This window comes from Heteronotia binoei, chromosome 1, assembly GCF_032191835.1.
Source record: "Heteronotia binoei isolate CCM8104 ecotype False Entrance Well chromosome 1, APGP_CSIRO_Hbin_v1, whole genome shotgun sequence".
NCBI classification, from domain to species: Eukaryota; Metazoa; Chordata; class Lepidosauria; order Squamata; family Gekkonidae; genus Heteronotia; species Heteronotia binoei.
In genome coordinates this window covers 156,234,945-156,254,101 of record NC_083223.1, presented here as the reverse complement: position 1 = coordinate 156,254,101, position 19,157 = coordinate 156,234,945, and the positions used below count along the sequence as shown (strand labels likewise).

The 19,157-nt window shown below is 41.7% G+C and overlaps 1 protein-coding gene across 1 annotated transcript in view; it reads left to right on the top strand.

Annotated features, from left to right (window-relative positions):
• Window positions 1-19,157, top strand: part of PCNX2 (pecanex 2) — a 293,389-nt gene that overhangs the window by 231,163 nt on the left and 43,069 nt on the right. The window contains exons 26-28 of the mRNA XM_060242977.1: window positions 3,076-3,329; window positions 14,692-14,925; window positions 17,089-17,192. Of these exons, the coding sequence (XP_060098960.1) occupies window positions 3,076-3,329; window positions 14,692-14,925; window positions 17,089-17,192 (592 nt within the window). The remainder of the gene's footprint in view (window positions 1-3,075; window positions 3,330-14,691; window positions 14,926-17,088; window positions 17,193-19,157) is intronic.

The window sequence follows — 19,157 nt, the reverse complement described above, 5'->3', positions numbered from 1 at the left end:
ATTGTAGCCAAGCGTCATTTCTTCAGTGTTGTCACATGAAAAGATATACTTAAATATTTATAAAATGTGAGGGGGTGTACTCACTTCTGTGACATACTGTATCTTGTTGCAACAGATCTCATCCTCTTTCTGGGGAGAGAGAAAAAATCTGTAGCTCTAGTTAGCAACTCACAAACAACTCTTCTACTGAATTTTAATGTTCTGGATTACCGTTGCTGATCTTGCTCAAAAACTGAACATAAGGAAACACCTGAAGCTGGTATATTTAGAAGAGATAGGGTGATTAGATGCCTAGGAGGTTGTTGCTTCTGAATCTTTAATAAGAGTATAAAAGGGGACATTTTGGCAGGGAGATATTTGTGATTTAAGGGTGAGAAATGACAAGCCTGAAGAAAATACAAGTCATGTTATCTTTTGCACCCATGCACATTGCAGAAAAAGGAGCAGGTTGAAATGTCACTCTTTAGGGGACTAGCATATCTGTGACCATCTAAGTATCATGTAACTATACTTCAGCCTAACACTATTACCTTTTAGACATTTCTACTGAGTTGATCCAGTAAATATAATGATCGCAGTAGTCACAATTCAAAACACACCAACCTTCCATAACCGCAATAGGGTTAAACACACATGAAAGAAAATTGGCCAACCTTGGTTAGTTCAGATCCACATAGAATCACAGAATCATAGAGTTGGAAGGGACCTCTAGGGTCATCTAGTCCAACCCCCTGCACAATGCAGGAAACTCACAAATACTTCCCCCTAAATTCACAGGATCTTCATTGCTGTCAGATGGTCATCTAGCCTCTGTTTAAAAACCTCCAAGGAACGAGAGCCCACCACCTCCTGAGAAAGCCTAATCCACTGAGGAACTGCTCTAATGGTCAGGAAGTTCTTCCTAATGTTTAGCCAGAAACTCTTTTGATATAATTTCAACCCATTGGTTCTGGTCCTACCTGCTGGGGCCACAGAAAACAATTCCACACCATCCTCTAGATGACAGCCCTTCAGATACTTGAAGATGGTGATCATATCACCTCTTAGCTGCCTCCTCTCCAGGCTAAACATGCCCAGCTCCTTCAACCTTTCTTCATAGGACTTGGTCTCCAGACCCCTCACCATCTTCATTGCCCTCCTCTGGACACATTCCAGCTTGTCTATATCCTTCTTAAAATGTGGTGGCCAAAACTGAATACAATACTCCAGGTGAGGTCTTACCAGAGCAGAATAAAGCAATACCATCACTTCACGTGATATGGACACTATACTTCTGTTGATATAGCCCAAAATTGCATTTGCCTTTTTAGCCACCGCATCACACTGTTGACTCATGTTCAGCGTATGATCCACTAAGACCCCTAGATCCTTTTCACACATACTACTGCCAAGACAAGTCTCCCCCATCCTATAACCATGCATTGTTTTTTTTTGCCTGAATGAAGAACTTTACATTTATCCCTATTAAAATTCATTTTAAAGCCCAGTTTTCCAGCTGTCATCCTGTACCCTGTTTCTTTCTTCTGTTTTATTTGCCATGCCTCCCAATTTAGTATCATCTGCAAATTTAATAAGCATTCCCTCTATTCTTTCATTCAAATCATTTATAAAGATGTTGAACAAAAGGGTCTCAGGACGGATCCTTGAGGCACTCCACTTGTCACTCCTCTCCAAGAGGACAAGGAACCATTCACAAGCACTCTTTGGGTGCAATCTGTTAACCAGTTACAGATCCATCTAACGGTAACAGGATCCAAACCACATTTCACCAACTTGTCAACAAGGATAGTATGTGGAACCTTATCAAAAGCCTTACTGAAATCAATGTCTATGGCATTCCCCTGATCCAGCAAGGTAGTCACTTTCTCAGAAAAAGAGATCAGGTTAGTCTATGACTTGTTCTTGATAAACCTATGCTGGCTCTTAGTAATCACAGCCATCCTTTCTAAATGTTCCAGGACTTTTTGATGATTTTTTTCTAAAACTTTTCTAGGTATAAAGGTCGATCTTAAAAGTCGGTAGTTACCCGGATCCTCCTTTTTCCCCTTCTTGAAGACGGGGACAAAATTTGTCCACCTCCAACCTTCTAGCACCTCACTTGTTCTCCAAGAATTGTACAAGCAGTACATGCTTGTATTGGTGTCTGTGCATATCCATTTGTCAGTTTGGTATAGTGGTTAAGAGGAGCAGAATATAATCTGGAGAACTAGATTTGATTCCCCACTCCTCCACATGCAGCTGCTAGGTGACCTTGGGTCCATCACAGTTCTCTTAAGGGCAGTTCTCCCAGAGTTATCTCAGGCCTGACTACCCCACAGAAGGATGTCTGTTGTGGGGAGAAGAAGGGAAAGGAGATTGTAAGCCACTCTGAGACTCTGGATGAAGGGCAGGGTATAAATCCAACTCTTCTCATTCCAGCAGCTGCAAGTGGAGGAGTGAGGAATCAAACCTGATTCTCCAGAGTAGAGTCTATGCACTTAGCCACTACACCAGATTGGCTCGCAAATATAACAGATAAATAACCACACAAAGAAACACGTTGGTTTTATACTTTAGGTAATCAAAAGGCAAGGTCCCTGACTTATGTTTCTAAACTGTAGAACAAAGCAGGAATCAAGGAGCACCTTTAAGACCAACCAATTTTTATTCAGAACATAAGCTTTTGTGAGCTCTCTTAAAAATTGGTTGGTCTTAAAGGTGCTAATTGAATCCTGCTATGTTCTACTGCTTCAGACCAACACGGCTGCCCACTTGGATGTTTCTAAACTGTGTTTCCTATCTTTCTGTGTTTAAAGTAAGAGCATTTGGATGTAATTATGTTTTATATAATTTATGCCAATATGCCTAAAGCATAGAATTAGGCATATTTCACTTCATAAAGTGCAATAAATAGACTGCATCATCATTTTCTGTAGAGCATAGATTAATTGGCAGATTTTATTCATTGTTGTAACTGTCCTTTTTTCAATAGCCATTTATTAAGCATACGACAGTGAGCAGGCTGTTGTCTTTGAACAGCTACTTTGCATTGAGCTCTTCTGTAACTGTCATTGTGCTGTGCTTTAATCCCCCAAGGGACATACTGCCAGCAAAGAGAGGTGGAAGCTATCACAGAAGGAGATGAGGATAATGAAGGCTGTTGCTGCTGTAAACCAGGGCATTTGCCTCACTTGCTATCCTGCAATGCATCTTTCAATCTGAGATGGCTGACCTGGGAAATAACACGAACCCATTATATTCTGGAAGGTTATCGCATCATTGATAACAATGCTGCAACAATGCTACAAGTGTTTGACCTGCGGAGAATACTCATCAGATATTACATAAAGGTAATAAAACTTTACCTGCCATTTCTTGGGGAGGGGGCTATAATTTAACAGTTCAGTATATTGTACAAGGGTAAAAAGGATTTGGTGCATTGGCCATTGTCAAGGGGTTCCATTATTACTGACAGTACTGGCGTACTCACTTCACGAAACACTAAAAAAGCAGCATTGGCACAGACATTTAGGATAGTGCATTTGCATCACACAAGTCAAATGCTGAAAGCTGACATACTGGATATGAAAGGATGGAATGCCTATGATAAACAAAATTCTGTAGGCATTAATGGGTCTGTCCTCTCCTCCCTATAATAGGCCAATAATGTGATGACACATTACTTCTCTCAGAATCATGTCTAACATATGCAAAAGAGCATAGCTGAAAGAAAAGTAGACAATCTGAAAAGAATTCCTTACCACACATGAATCATATTGCACATCATTAACAGTCATGCTTTGTCACTAACCTTGCCTCATCAACATCTGCATGTCCACCAATCACAAAAGGAATTGGTCAAGAGGCAGTGAGCAGGAAGCACAGCAAACAAAAGGCACATAAAGGCATAAAAGGTCGGGTGATCAGACACTGAAAAACAGAATGCTGTCTACTTGCTGCTGGTACATGATCAGTCATTTGCAAGGATTAGGTAGATTTAGCACAACAATTACAGATTAAGCCATAGCATACTAATATTTGGGCATCATCTTAAAAGAAGCACTAGTGTATCTTTTCATTTGGCTGTGGAGGAAATGTATTAACTATTTTTATTGGCAGGAGATACAGACCATCAAGAATAAGCAATGGACATCTTCCTGAATTGTATAGTCAAACAATATTTGTGGAGAAATTATTATGTCAAGTGGATGTGGGATTTACTAAATGGAAAATTTAAGCTAGAATGGGACCCAGTCTACATTATAATAGTGATAACATCCTACATATTTTGAGACAAAAGGAGTTGGCTTCAGGATTCTACAAGCCAGCCATTGCATGTAGGAAATAACACACGGTCTGAATCTATTGCACAATTCTCTCAGTAATTCAACCATATCTAAAAATGGATGGAAAAAAAGCAGTGTCTCCTTTCCATTATTTTGCACTTCATTATATGTTTCATTTGTAAATTAATCTCCCTTCTTGACTCTGCTGAACTGGCTGCGCTGATCCATGCTTTACTGTAATGTACTTTTTTTGATCGCTGCCCTTGAAACCAGTCTGGATATAGATGTGGTGCATATACATAGATTCTGAAATACTGTGCTGGGTCTTACTTTCCTTGACCTGGGACTAAGGATGCCAGGTGCGGGCAAGGGATCCCCTGATATCAAGGGCTACTACCCGCCATCAGCGAGTTGGCCAGCAGGGTAAGCCCCACCCCATGCCCCACTTCCCCAAGAGCAACCACCAGCAGCCACCCTTCTCCCTCTCCTCCTGCAAGATTAAGGACCCTCCAGTTGACTGGCAGGAGCAGGTGGCCCACTGACCAACTGGAGGGCCTTTTAAATCTAGCAGGAGAGAGGGAGACGGAGGCCACTGGCTATATGCTGAACTCCAAGCAGTGAATTCAGAAGCATGCAGCCTCCACTTCTTCCAAATAGCATTTAAAGCAGGGGTGTCAAACATGCAGCTCGAGGGCTGAATTAGAAGAAGAAGAAGAAGATGAAGATATTGGATTTATATCCCGCCCTCCACTCTGAAGAGTCTCAGAGCGGTTCACAATCTCCTTTACCTTCTTCCCCCACAACAGACACCCTGTGAGGTGGGTGGGGCTGGAGAGGGCTCTCACAGCAGCTGCCCTTTTCAAGGACAATATCTGCCAGAGCTATGGCTGACCCAAGGCCATGCTAGCAGGTGCAAGTGGAGGAGTGGGGAATCAAACCCGATTCTCCCAGAAAGAGTCCACACACTTAACCACTACACCAAACTGGCTCTCCCTACACCAAACCAGAAGGCTCCTATCAGGCCCTCAAGTTTGCTTTTAGGCTATCAGGCCCTCAAGATGCTTTCTGCTTCCTTCTCCCTCTCTTTTGCATCCTTCTGCACCACAGCTTGCTTTGCCAGGCTTGCTGAATCACACAGGAGTTCTCTGTTTTCTCCACTGGCTGAGGCTCCTCCCTTGGAGAGGAAGCAGGAAAGGAGAGCTTGCTTTGCCACGCTTTCTCAGTTGCACAGCAGAGCTACTGAGGCAAGTCTCTCTTCTTTCTATTGGCTGAGGCTCCTCCCCCTCTTGGTCCCCTGGGGAACGAAGGAAAGAGCCAGAGCTTCCTTTGCCCAGTTCCCTGGATCCCATGGGAGAGATTCAAAGAAAACACCTTCAAGACCAACACGTGCTACTGTTTTAAGCATGTTTTATTTCAATATTTTTTAAAAAATCTTCAATTGTGTTTGTCTGTTTTCTTTATAAAGTTTATATCTCTACAACCTGGCATTACATTTTATAGCACACATGGCCCGGCCAGACAAGGACCGATTTCACACTATCTGCCCCGGAGTTGCAGCAAGCGTTGGCATTTTCACGCAGCAAACAGAAACTGGTTTTTAGTGGTTTCTGCTTGCTGCACAAAAACACCGATGCTTGCTGCAGCCCCGGGGCAGATAATGTGAAATCAGAAGGAAGCCGTGCTGAGAAGACAAATGTGAGAGCGGCGTAAGGTGAGTGTGAAATCAGTCAAGGTCTCATTTGCACGGCTCCTGCACTGTGGAACCAGCTTCCGGAGGAAGTGCGGGCCCTGCGGAACCTTGACCAGTTCCGCAGGGCCTGCAAGACCGCCCTTTTCAGACAAGCCTATGCTGATATCAACTGCTGAGTTGCTAGGAATAAAAGAACCGCCATCTATAATATTACCATGGAACTATCTAAACTGGCAGAACCAGCGCCAGAACAGTTTTATTGCTGCCAGATACATTTAATGTAACTTAAATTATGTATTTAAACTTAATTAACTGGTTTTTATGTTTAATTTTTTAACTGTTAAATTTAAAGTTTTACGTATTTATGTTAATGTATGGAATGTTGTTAGCCGCCCTGAGCTGCCTTGGCGGGGAGGGCGGGATACAAATAAAATCTATTATTACTATTATTATTATTATTATTATTATTATTATTATTATTATTATTATTATTATTATTATTATTATTATTATTATTATTATTATTATTATATCAGATCTGGCCCTCATAACAAATGAGTTCAACACCCCTGATTTAAAGGGTCCCTATAAATGCTGTCTGCAAGAAGCAAGGGGGGGCACACACCTGAATACCAGTGGCAAATTCTCCACTTGGAATTCAGGCGTGCATGGCCCCTGCTTCTTCCAAACAGCATTTAATGGGTCCCTTTAAATGTTATCTGCAAGAAAATAGGGGTGTGCACCTGAACTTCAGCAGCAAATTCACCACTTAGAGTTCAGACCCCACTTCTTACAAATAGCATTTAAAGTGTCCCTTTAAATGCTGTCCACAAGAAGTGAGGGCGGGGGTGGTGCCTGAACTCCAAGTGGCAAATTCTTTGTTTGGAGCTCAGGTATGTGGCGTGCCGGTTCCCAACATGACGATGTCACTTCTGTGTGATGTGATTGCATTGGGGACATCCCCTTTCCCTCCAGAACACCTCACAAAGTCCCCCACTGGCATCCCTACCTGGGACCAAAGAACTACCTTCCCCTGTGTGTCATCTTAGGTCAGGAAGCAGATGATGTTGGTCGTGCCCCCTTCCCCCAAAATTCATATATCCTGTACATGGGCACGTACTTTTCAGTGACTGCATGTTACCATTGGATTAATCTTCCAAAGAAGGCAAAGCAATCCACTCCTTTGGTCACTGTTTTAAAATTCTGTTTTGATTTTGTTTTGCTTTCAATTCCAGAGGGCTTTTACAGTTTTTATTGGTTTCTAGATCTATAATAATTATTTTTTAAAAATAATAATAATAATAATAATAATAATAATAATAATAATAATAATAATAATAATAATAATAATAATAATAACAACTTTTATTTCTATCCCGCCCTCCCCGCCTAGGCGGCTCAGGGCGGCTAACAACAACTTACACATTAACATACATAATAAAACTTTAAATTTAACAATTAAAATTAAACATAAAAACCAGTCAGTTAAATTAAAATACATGATTTTCATTAGACTAAATATATATGAGTATATCTGGCAGCGATAGAGCTGTTATGGCGCTGGTTCTGCCAGTTTAGGTAGTCTTATGGATGGCGGTTCTTACACCAAGCAACTCAGCATATATATATTTCTTTGCTCGTTGTTTGGTTTGATTTGTGTTATCCTAAACTTGTGAAAAGCACAGAATATACAGGGTTTTTAAAAGATGGAAATCAGTTGAATTGTCTACACACCCAGACACCTATATTCCTGAACTGCACCTGCTTCCTACAAAGAGATTAGGCCTATAACTCAACACATTGTCATAAGCATGCATATCTTAACTGATCCTAGCTTAGATTCTAATGAAACCATTGTTCTTGAAAGCCAAGCATATGGAAATACCTAACATAATGGGTTAGGGACAGTTTTACAAGCACTCTTCTTATGGAAACAGATCTTTCTCTTTCTCACTGCAGATCCTGTTGAACAGTGTGGGATGTGACATTGGGGGCTCTGGTGAGAAGAGGGAATCAATTTTTTAAAACCCTTGTGTGAGCAGTACTTTCCCTTGTTGAAGAGGGCTCTTGGGTCCATCCCTTTTGGTCCACATAAATGTAAATGAGCATGTGGTGATAAGCTATTTTTAGTTTCAATCTAGCACAGAGCAGAACAGCAATGAATAGAATCTAGCTTAAGCCTTTCAAAGCATCATTCAGATAATTTAAATGTCATTGTTTTTAAGCAGAGTGTTTCCTTACATGACAAAAGATACATAGAATTGCAATTAGCTATACTGATGTGAAATTATGATTAACAAGAATATACCAGAGTTAAGGATCAAAGATCAATATGATCTCATTTCTTTTTTATATTGTGTTCTAATAAATATATGTTCATGGGTGTGTTCATTTTTGCATTATTAAGCTGCACCTTGCCAGAGGCTGAGCACATTTCAGAGAGCTCAGAGAGAGAGCAGAGAAGCTCTGAGAGAGAGCAGAGAATAAGTGATATAAGGGTGAGGTTTGGCTTTCTAAGCAGCTGGGGAAGTTGCTGAGAATTTCTGAGTTTGTGTGACTGCTGAAAATTCGAGTTTGTGGTTGCTGTGGTCTGTTTGGTTTGAGTGGGCTGAAGGTGATTGAAGGTGATTGTTGCTGATTGATTAGGAGTGGCTGTATTCCCCACCCTCTTTGCATTATTAAGCTGCGAGAGCTAAAGGGCTCTTGGCCTGTGGCTCTTGGCCTGGGGGCTCTGTAAGGACCAGGAACCCAGATTCCTTGTGCTCCCAATAAGGTAAGTTGACACTCCAGAAGGAGAGCCACATAAACAAACAGGATTTAAAAGGGAACTCTATATTTTTAAAAAGCTATCATGAAGGTAGAATGCCAGCAGGCGGGTGGGAACTTTCCAGTGTTTTGCACTTAGTGTCACATGTATGACTATCTGCCCCTAGGACAGAAGACTTGTGTGTGAGCTCGATGCAAGGAGCTCCTGGTCCTCAGGGAATGAGTTCGTACCCTTGAGGCTGAGGTGACTGACCTGGAGAAGCAGAGACAGTCAGTTACGCACTCAGAGAAGACTCTTGGGGACGTATTAGATGAGCCCCACTCTGAACGTGGCAGCCCCGTTGTTGCCAGGGAGCATGAGGGTCAAGAGGGAACACGGCACTGTGCTGAGGATAAGGGGAATGCGCCCTCAGATGGGACCTCTTCTTCAGTTGGTGAGCGGGTATCCTTTTGCGCTCAGGAACGATTCCTGGGCAGGGAGAGAGGGGGTGGTCTTGGTAATTGGTGATTCAATCCTTAGGCAAGTAGACAGCTGGGTGGCAAAACCGCGTACTGACTGTATGGTGACTTGCCTGCCTGGCGCGAAGGTAGCGGACATTACGCGTGTAGTAGATAGGCTGATAGACAGTGCTGGGGAGGAGCCAGTGGTCATGGTGCACTTTGGCACCAACGATGTGGGGAAATGCAGTCATGAAGTCCTGGAGGAAAAATTTCTGCTAGGCAGACGACTTAAGGCCAGGACCTTAAGGTAGCCTTCTCAGAAGTGCTACCTGTTCCATGTGCAGGGTTGGAGAGATAGGCACAAATTAGAAGTCTCAATGTGTGGATGAGACGATGGTGTAGGGAGGAAGGGTTTAAGTTTGTTAGGCACTGGGATGCTTTCTGGAACAAGCGGGAGCTGTACAAAAGAGACAGTCTGCACTTGTCCCCAGATGGAACCAGGCTGCTGGCGCTTAAAATCAAAAAGGTTGCAGAGCAGTTTTTAAACTAAATCTTGGGGGAAAGCCGACAGGAGATGAAATGGCTCTGGTTCAGAAGGACTCATCTCAAAGAGATGAAGGGTTAGCTGTTACTTTTCTACCTGGTAATGGATCAGAGTTCTCCACTGAGATGGTGACAAACAGTATGGAGTGTCTGCCAAAGTCTCGAGGCAGCAGGAGGAAGGTTGTGGGTCTAGCTTGCCTGGGAAATTATAGATGTTTGTATACAAAAGCTAGAAGTGTTCGAAGTAAAATTCGTGAGTTGAAATGTTTAGTGTTGGGAGAAAACATAGACATTGTGGGAATTTCAGAAACTTGGTGGAATGAGGAGAATCAGTGGGACATGGTGATTCCTGGATATAAGTTATATTGGAAGGATAAGGAGGGAAGGGTTGGAGGTGGGATGGCTCTGTATGTCAGAGAGGGTATACAGTCCAGTAAGACTGAGGTCAAAGAATTAGATTCCCTTCTAGAAATGGTTTGGGTCAAAACAGAGGGCCCAAAAGGAAATTTAACTATGGGAGTTTGTTATCGCCCATCAAATCAAAAGATAGAGGACGGTTATAATTTGATGGAAGGATTAAAGATAGCAGCTAAACGTAAAAACTGTGTCATAATAGGTGATTTTAACTACCTGCAGATGATTGGGTCAATATGTGTTCAGGTTGAGAGGAAGAGATTGAGTTTTTAGATGCTCTCAATGACTGTGCTATGGAGCAGGTGGTCACAGAACCTGCCAGGGGTGGGGCGATCCTGGATTTGGTCCTGCCAAGAATTGGTAAGAGATGTAAAAGTGATTGCACTGCTTGGGAGCAGTGACCATAACGTTATTGATTTCACCATTTGTATAAATAGGGAGCTGCCCCAAAAGACCAGCACAACCATGTTTAACTTTAAAAGGGGTAAATTCTCTGAGATGAGGAGGCATGTGAAGAGGAAACTGAAAGGAAAGGTAAATACAGTCAAAACCCTTGGGGAAGCTTGGAGGCTATTTAAAACTACAATCCTAGAAGCTCAGATAAAATATATACCACAAGTTAGGAAAGGCACAAACAAGTATAAGAAAAGGCCTGCATGGTTAACAAACAAAGTAATGAAAGCTGTAAAATGTAAGGACTCCTTTAAGCGGTGGAAAGCTAGTTCGAGTGAGATTAATAAAAGGGAACACAGGCTGTGGCAAATCAAACGCAAGACTGTGATCAGGCAGGCAAAAAGGGACTATGAGGAGCATATTGCAAAAAACATAAAGACCAACAATAAAAAGTTCTTCAAATATATTGGAAGAAGGAAACCAGCCAGGGAGGCAGTGGGGCCCTTGAATGTAAAAGTGATTGCACTGCTTGGGAGCAGTGACCATAACGTTATTGATTTCACCATTTGTATAAATAGAGAGCTGCCCCAAAAGACCAGCACAACCATGTTTAACTTTAGAAGGGGTAAATTCTCTGAGATGAGGAGGCATGTGAAGGGGAAACTGAAAGGAAAGGTAAATACAGTCAAAACCCTTGGGGGAAGCTTGGAGGCTATTTAAAACTACAATCCTAGAAGCTCAGATAAAATATATACCACAAGTTAGGAAAGGCACAAACAGGTATAAGAAAAGGCCTGCATGGTTAACAAACAAAGTAATGAAAGCTGTAAAATGTAAGGACTCCTTTAAGCGGTGGAAAGCTAGTCCGAGTGAGATTAATAAAAGGGAACACAGGCTGTGGCAAATCAAATGCAAGACTGTGATCAGGCAGGCAAAAAGGGACTATGAGGAGCATATTGCAAAAAACATAAAGACCAACAATAAAAATTTCTTCAAATATATTAGAAGAAGGAAACCACCCAGGGAGGCAGTGGGGCCCTTGAATGACCAAGGGGTAAAAGGATTACTGAAGGAGGATAGGGAAATGGCTGAGAAGTTGAATGCATTTTTTGCCTCTGTCTTCACTGTGGAAGATGAGAAGTGTATGCCTGCTCTAGAACCACTTATTTTGGAAGGCGTGTTGAAAGACATGAGTCAGATTGAGGTGACAAGAGAGGAGGTCCTACAACTGATAGACAAATTAAAAACTAATAAGTCACCAGGTCTGGTTGACATACATTCAAGAGTTCTGAAAGAACTTAAAGTTGAACTTGTGGATCTTCTGACAAAAATATGTAATCTTTCATTGAAATCTGCCTCCGTTCCTGAGGACTGGAAGGTAGCAAATGTCACCCCCATCTTTAAAAAGGGTTCCAGAGGAGATCCAGGAAATTACAGGCCAGTCAGTCTGACTTCAATACCAGGAAAGTTGGTAGAAACCATTAGCAAGGACATAATGAGTAGGCACATTGATGAACACGAGTTATTGAGGAAGACTCAGCATGGATTCTGTAAGGGAAGTTCTTGCTTCACTAACCTGTTGCAGTTCTTTGAGGGGGTGAGCAAACGTGGACAAAGGAGACCCAATAGATGTTGTTTACCTTGACTTCCAGAAAGCTTTTGATAAAGCTCCTCATCAAAACCTCCTTAGTAAGCTCGAGAGTCATGGAGTAAAAGGACAGATCCTCTTGTGGATCAAAAACTGGCTAATTAAAAGGAAGCAGAGAGTGAGTATAGATGGGCAGTCTTCACAGTGGAGGATGGTAAGCAGTGGGGTGCCGCAGGGCTCAGTACTGGGTCCCATGCTCTTTAACTTGTTCATTAATGATTTGGAGTCGGGAGTAAGCAGTGAAGTGGCCAAGTTTGCAGATGACACTAAATTGTTCAGGGTGGTGAGAACCAAAGAGGATTGTGAGGAACTCCAAAGGGATCTATTGAGGCTGGGTGAGTGGGCGTCAACGTGGCAGATGACGTTCAATTTGGCCAAGTGCAAAGTAATGCACATTGGAGCCAAACATCCCAGGTACAAATACAAGTTGATGGGGTGTGAACTGGCAGAGACTGACCAAGAGAGAGATCTTGAGGTTGTGGTAGATAACTCACTGAAAATGTCAAGACAGTGTGTGATTGCAATAAAAAAAGCCAATGCCATGCTGGGAATAATTAGGAAGGGAATTGAAAACAAATCAGCCGGTATCATAATGGCCCTGTATAAATCGCTGGAGCAGTCTCATTTGGAATACTGTGTATTCCAGACCTTTAATCATTCTAGTTGCCCTTTTCTGGACTTTTTCTTGAATATTATAGCATTGGAAAAAGTCCAGAAAAGGGCAACTAGAATGATTAAAGGTTTGGAACACTTTCCCTATGAAGAAAGGTTAAAACGCTTGGGGCTCTTTAGCTTGGAGAAACATTGACTGCAGGGTGATATGACAGAGGTTTACAAGATTATGCATGGGATGGAGTAAGTAGAGAAAGAAGTACTTTTCTCCCTTTCTCACAATACAAGAACTCGTGGACATTCAATGAACGTGCTGAGCAGTCGGGTTAAAACAGATAGAAGGAAGTACTTCTTCACCCAAAGGGTGATTAACATGTGGAATTCACTGCCACAGGAGGTGGTGGCTGCTACAAGCATAGGCAGCTTCAAGAGGGGGTTAGATAAAAATATGGAGCAAAGGTCCATCTGTGGCTGTTAGCCACAGTGTTTGTGTGTGTGTGTGTATTATTTTGCCACTGTGTGACACAGAGTGTTGGACTGGATGGGCCATTGGCCTGATCCAACATGGCTTCTCTTATGTTCTTATGTTCATATATAGCATATTCTAAAGATGCTGAAATAGAGTAAAACAAGGGAGGAGATGATCAAGCAGTTAAAGAACTTGAGATATTTTGAGCAGCGTATGCTGCTATGTAAACTTATCAAAATATTGTGAAAAAATATTTTTCTTCACAATTTTAATTTTATCTGGTCATGTGCTTGAGGAATTTGCATTGATCTTTTTAACAATACGCAGCTTTTGGCTTTTTGAGTTTATTCCTTTTTTTCTATTTGCCATGAAGTTGACAGCTAAGAGAAAAAAAGAATTATTTCTCCACATAAAAGGACTTTTTACTCGCCTTTAATAAAGTGGGTCATCTCCTGTAGCTTTTCTGCATATATTTGAAATAATTTTCTGCCTGGTTGTGGGAGGTTATTTATTCCCCCAGTACTGTAATATTCACTTTTCAATTCATTCCTCTTTGAAAGGAAGGCCAAAGTCTGCTATCTTTGAATGTGGCATGTTTTGAAATCCATTGTATCTGTGTTGTTCTTCTTAAAAAGCATTATGCTTATCACCTTCTACACACTGAAAAATTAAGACCTGTCTTTGTTTTGTATCTAGCTGTCTCTTTACAATAGATATGGCCCCCTTTGCAGATAAAATGTTTTAAATATGACACTGTGAAGGAGGATTCCAAGAATTTTAAATAGAGTTAGCAATGCTGATTCCATTATGTCCTTCATTCCTCTTTATTTTGCCATTTTGCTTTTCATTCTTGTTGAAAATGCAATCTTAACATCATCTGTTCCCAGAGCTGATGGATGTTTATGGACAAGAAAATTCCTAGCATTATGAAGGATTGGAGATGGCAAAGAATGGCACCAACCTATGAGAACTCCTGACATGATTATGTTATTAAGTACCTGAAGGTTAAGAAAAGATAAACATACAGGCTAAATAATACTGTCTGTAAAATTAACAAATATATAAAAATACAAACAGGTATTGGCCGTTACAATAGCCTCAGTTATCACTGACAATCTGGAATGACTTCCACGAGTAACAAATATTGACCTGACCAAATGCGTTTTGGCTCAAAATTGGCCTTTCACAGTGGCCAAACCAATAATATTATAACATGGCTCCTGACATAATAAGATACCATTCATTCATCATAAACTGACCATGATACTGATAATTACTGTCTAATAACCAAGGGAAGGAATATTGGTCATTAACCTAATGGTAAGGTGCGCTCGTTCCTATGATGATTCAATCAACTATATCACTTCATCTGAAAAGTTATGTAAAGTTGGGAGCCAATATTATTAAAACAAGCAAAATCTTGTTTTTTTGTTTAAATTTGTATCAACAGAGCATTATATACTTTACTGCAAGTTCACCCAAAATCCTATACTGGATAAGAGATGAATCATTCCAAAAGACATTGAAGCCTTTCTCCAAATGGCATTATATAGAACGTGACCTTGCAATGTTCAATATTAACATTGATGATGACTATGTGCCCTGCCTTCAAGGAATAACCAGAGCAAGCTTCTGCAGTGTTTACCTGGACTGGATTCAATTTTGTGCCGGGAAAAGAGTAGAAGTACGTACTTAATTGTTGCTAATTATATAGGTGGGAGGGCATTTGTTCCCTTACCTGAATTCCTGTTACTAGCAGGTGAGCAGAGTAGCACTGAAACTATTGGTTCTAAATTAAACCAAAAACGTTTATCAGGTTGAAGCATATATCCTTTGCTTTCCATGTCCCCTGTTTTGTTACTAATTTCTCAATGAACATCAACAAGGAATTTATCAATATAATAGCCTGACTGCAAAACGTGAGGCAGAATTGTGTCTAGGATTACAACTCCAAATTGGGAAGTTCCTGGAGATTTGGGGGTAGGGCCTGGAAGGGCCAGGACTTCAGCAGGGCATGATGCCACAGAGTCCACCCTCCAAAGCCATTTTCTCTGAGGGAGCTGATCTCTAGTCTGGAAATAGGCATCCCAAATCCCCCGCTTTGCCTGGTGACCCCCGGTTTGGAACCTCCTCCCCCCGCTGGACAAAAATCTGGAAAGCGGGGGGGAATGGCGGCCCTTCCCACCCAGCAGCTTCTCGCCCCTTCTCTTCCCACCCTTGAGGGCAGCCCAGCCAGCGGATCCAGAGGCGGCGGCGGTGCCAGGCGCACCTCACTCCCAGCTGGCTGCCCGCCGCTGCTGTTAGAGGCGAGCCGCAGCGCTTCCCTGGGGCCCTGCCTCCTGCCTTGCCCTCGCCTTCGGTGGCTGGAGGAGCGTCGGTGAGGCGTCGCAGGGACCAAGCGGCGGCCTCCCTGCAGCCTTCGCTGCTCAGCCAGGCCGAGGGGGGGGCGGGGACCGGAGAGAGCCAAGGCGCCTGGAGCAGAGCAGAGTCTGGCTGGGAAGGCAGCACGCAGCCGGGCTGGCCCTGCAGCTGGAAGGCTCTTGTTGCACTGAAGAGGGAAGGCGCGGTGCACCCGCCCGTTTGGAGAGCCTCGGTAAAGGGTGGCAGGGGGCTGGGGAGGTCAGCTCCAGCCAAGGTGGAAAATGCCTAGAAATGCGCGGGGAGGGGGGGTTTGCTTCAGGTGGAGAACAAAAGTCCTCCTCGGCCGGACCTAAGCCCCCCCCTCCGGGAATCTGGACTTTGGGAATTCTTCGTAGTTCTAGGGAACTGCCTGCATGCCCTCACTGGCTGGCCTGCAGGACACGACGAAGATTTCTACGGTTGGGCGGGGGGGGGGGAGAAGGGCTCGGAGGAGAATATTCCCTCTTGGGGGGAGGGGGTTGCCAGCTGGGTGAAGGGAATTCCTGGAGATGTGGGGTGGGGGGTGGGAGGCTGTTTTTTGAGGTAGAGGCGCCAAAATTTCAGTATAGCATCTAGTGCCTCTCCCCAAAATACCCCCCAAGTTTAATAAAGATTGGACCAGGGGGTCCAATTCTATGAGCCCCAAAAGAAGATGCCCCTATTCATTATTTCCTATGGAAGGAAGGAATTGAATAGGTGTGCTGTCCCTTTAAATGTGATGGCCAGAACTCCCTTTGGAGTTCAATGATGCTTGTCACAGCCTTGATCTTGGCTCCACCCCTAATGTCTCCTGGCTCCACCCCCAAAGTCTCCTGGCTCCACCCCCAAAGTCCCCAGATATTTCTTGAATTGGACTTGGCAACCCTATCTGGAAATCAGTTTTAATTCTGGGAGAGCTCCAGACTGAAGGTTGGCATCCCTAACTGTGACTGTTACACTTCAAAGGGGAAATATTCTGGGGGGAGAAAGAGGGAATTAGTTACTGGTATTACTTGGCAACTATGGATCTTTTCCAGCCAGAATTTGAACAAAGGAAATATAACAATGTACAAACAACAAACTGAAATTGAATTAGGAAAGAGAACATAATTCTGGTCAAAATGATATATTCAGAAAATAAACACCATGCTGATTTTAGAAAACATTTGATTGAAGAAGTATCCCATAAGCCTTAGACAGATATGTTACGGAATTCAAAAACACTGGTCAAAAGCTGTGAGTTCCATGCAGTTTGTACCATAATACAATTACCTGTTGCGATGTCAGAGAGATTGCTTTGAAGAATGATTTCTGTAATTCTGTTTATTGCATTATTTGATATCTTGTGCTGTCTGATTGAATCTTTAAAAATATTGTTAATGCACCTTGATTCTCAATGAGAAAGGCTGGCTATACATGAAGTAAATAACGTAAAAAACTAACTATAAAAGCCTTAAATATTTTACAGCCTATAGATTGTGATGAAGACTCTCCTTTAGTAACTCTTTCCTTTGCCCTGTGCATTCTGGGTAGAAGAGCTCTAGGAACAGCATCACACAATATGGCCATCAGGTAACTTCGTATCCATGACATAGTGGTTATTGCAATATTTTGTAGGTTCAGTGCTGGCTCAAAAATTTGCTTATTTGTCTGATGTTGGTGTACTTTTCTCTTTATTGCAAAGCACTGTAGATTAGTGGACAAATACATGGAAAAGACCATAAGTTGGTTTTAAAGCCACCCCTTGGTGTCAAAGAATTGTAGATAAACATCTACATAAGAGAATAGCCAATATGGATGCTTCTCTTGAGATTCTGATCCTACCATCCCATACAGATATGGCAAAGAAAAGAAATTAGTGTTTTGTTAGTACTGAAAATATGTACAAAGATATGAATTGGCGAGAGAGCAGCAGCAAGGATACTTTCTGGCAATTTTAAGAATATAAATCATGGTTTAAATCAGGGGTGTCAAACTCATTTGTTATGAGGGATGAATCTGACATAAATGGGAGCTTATCGGGCCGAGCCATGTTGGGTTGGGTTGGGCCGGGTCATGTGTGTACCTATTTATATTAAGTAGCAGAGATATAAACTTTATAAAGGACGCAGACAAACACAAAAGGTTTTTTAAAAACCTTAAAACATACTTAAAACATTAGCACTCAGTCTTAAAGATATTTTCTTTGTATTTCTCCCATGGGATCCAGGAAACTGGGCAAAGGAAGTTCTGGGTCTTTCCTTCCTTCCCCAGGAAAGACCAGGAGGGGGAGGAGCCTCAGCCAATAGAAGGGAGACTTAGCTCAGTAGCACTGTTGTGCGATGGAGAGAGCCTGGCAAAGCAAGCTGTTATGCAGAAGGAAGCAGATAACATCCAGTTGCTTGGGGGGCTGATAGGAGCCCTCTGGGGGCCTGATTTGGCCCCCAGGTTGCATGTTTGACACTTCTGGTTTAAATCATGATTTATCATGGCTTGTCATTTACAAAAACAAATCTTGGAAGTAATTGGCTTTGCAAACTCCCTCTCCCTCTGTTGCTTGTGCACACCTTGAAAACTGAATACTTTGACATCCACAACAAACTATGGTTTATTGTCCAAACCAGAAACTATGGTTTGTTTCTTACATAGAAACCAAGGATTCCAAACTAGGATTAAACCTTCTGTGGTTTGTTGCAAATTAGAAATTTTTCAGGCCATACCTTTATTTTTAAATATTTTTATTGTTGCTTATAATCACATGCATTCAGAGAAAAGGGGGCAAAAGTTGCATATGTATCCAAACAAATCGGGGGAAAGAATAATTCATAGACAACAAGCAGAATAACTTACAACTAATCAAAAGCAAAACGGGTAATTTTTTTCAGTTATTTTCTCATTCCAGAACATAATAAACAGTATCCAGAGTTTATTAAGTATATATTGTTTTAAGCTGCTGCTTTTAGAGTCTCTGATAATATGTTAATCTTATCAGTAAAGCAGTACCCTAATTTTATTAAACCATTCATTTATAGAATGGAGTTTTTACTAGTATTTTAAACCTGTATTTTCCGTAGTAGTTAAGTTTATGATAACTGTATGTTAAACTTTTTATATATGTGAAAAAATTAAAATGTATGAGAAAATATATGGAAATTTTAAAAAACTTAAAGAAGGAGGTTTCCAACATTCTGCATAGTTTTCCACTCTACCTGAACCATAAACTATGGGGTTTTTTCTTGCCTGCAAACAGGATTTTTTTTTTAATTGATTAAACTTTAGGTTAATTTTGGTTTATGCAGGCATGAAAAAAATAGTTTATGGTTCAGATAGAGGCAAACTGTTATTTATTTAGAAAATGTATATTCTGTTTCTCCAGAGAACTGCTTGAGATAACTCACTAAGTAAAACATCACAATCCAGCATAAAAATAATTATAATTCACAAAAAAACCAGCCATTAAAATTCCAGTTATAAACAAAATCTAACCAAAGCATAAAAACAGCACAAAATGTTGAGCGGCCTAAAATTATCCTCATAGAATAGAAGTACGCTGTGAAA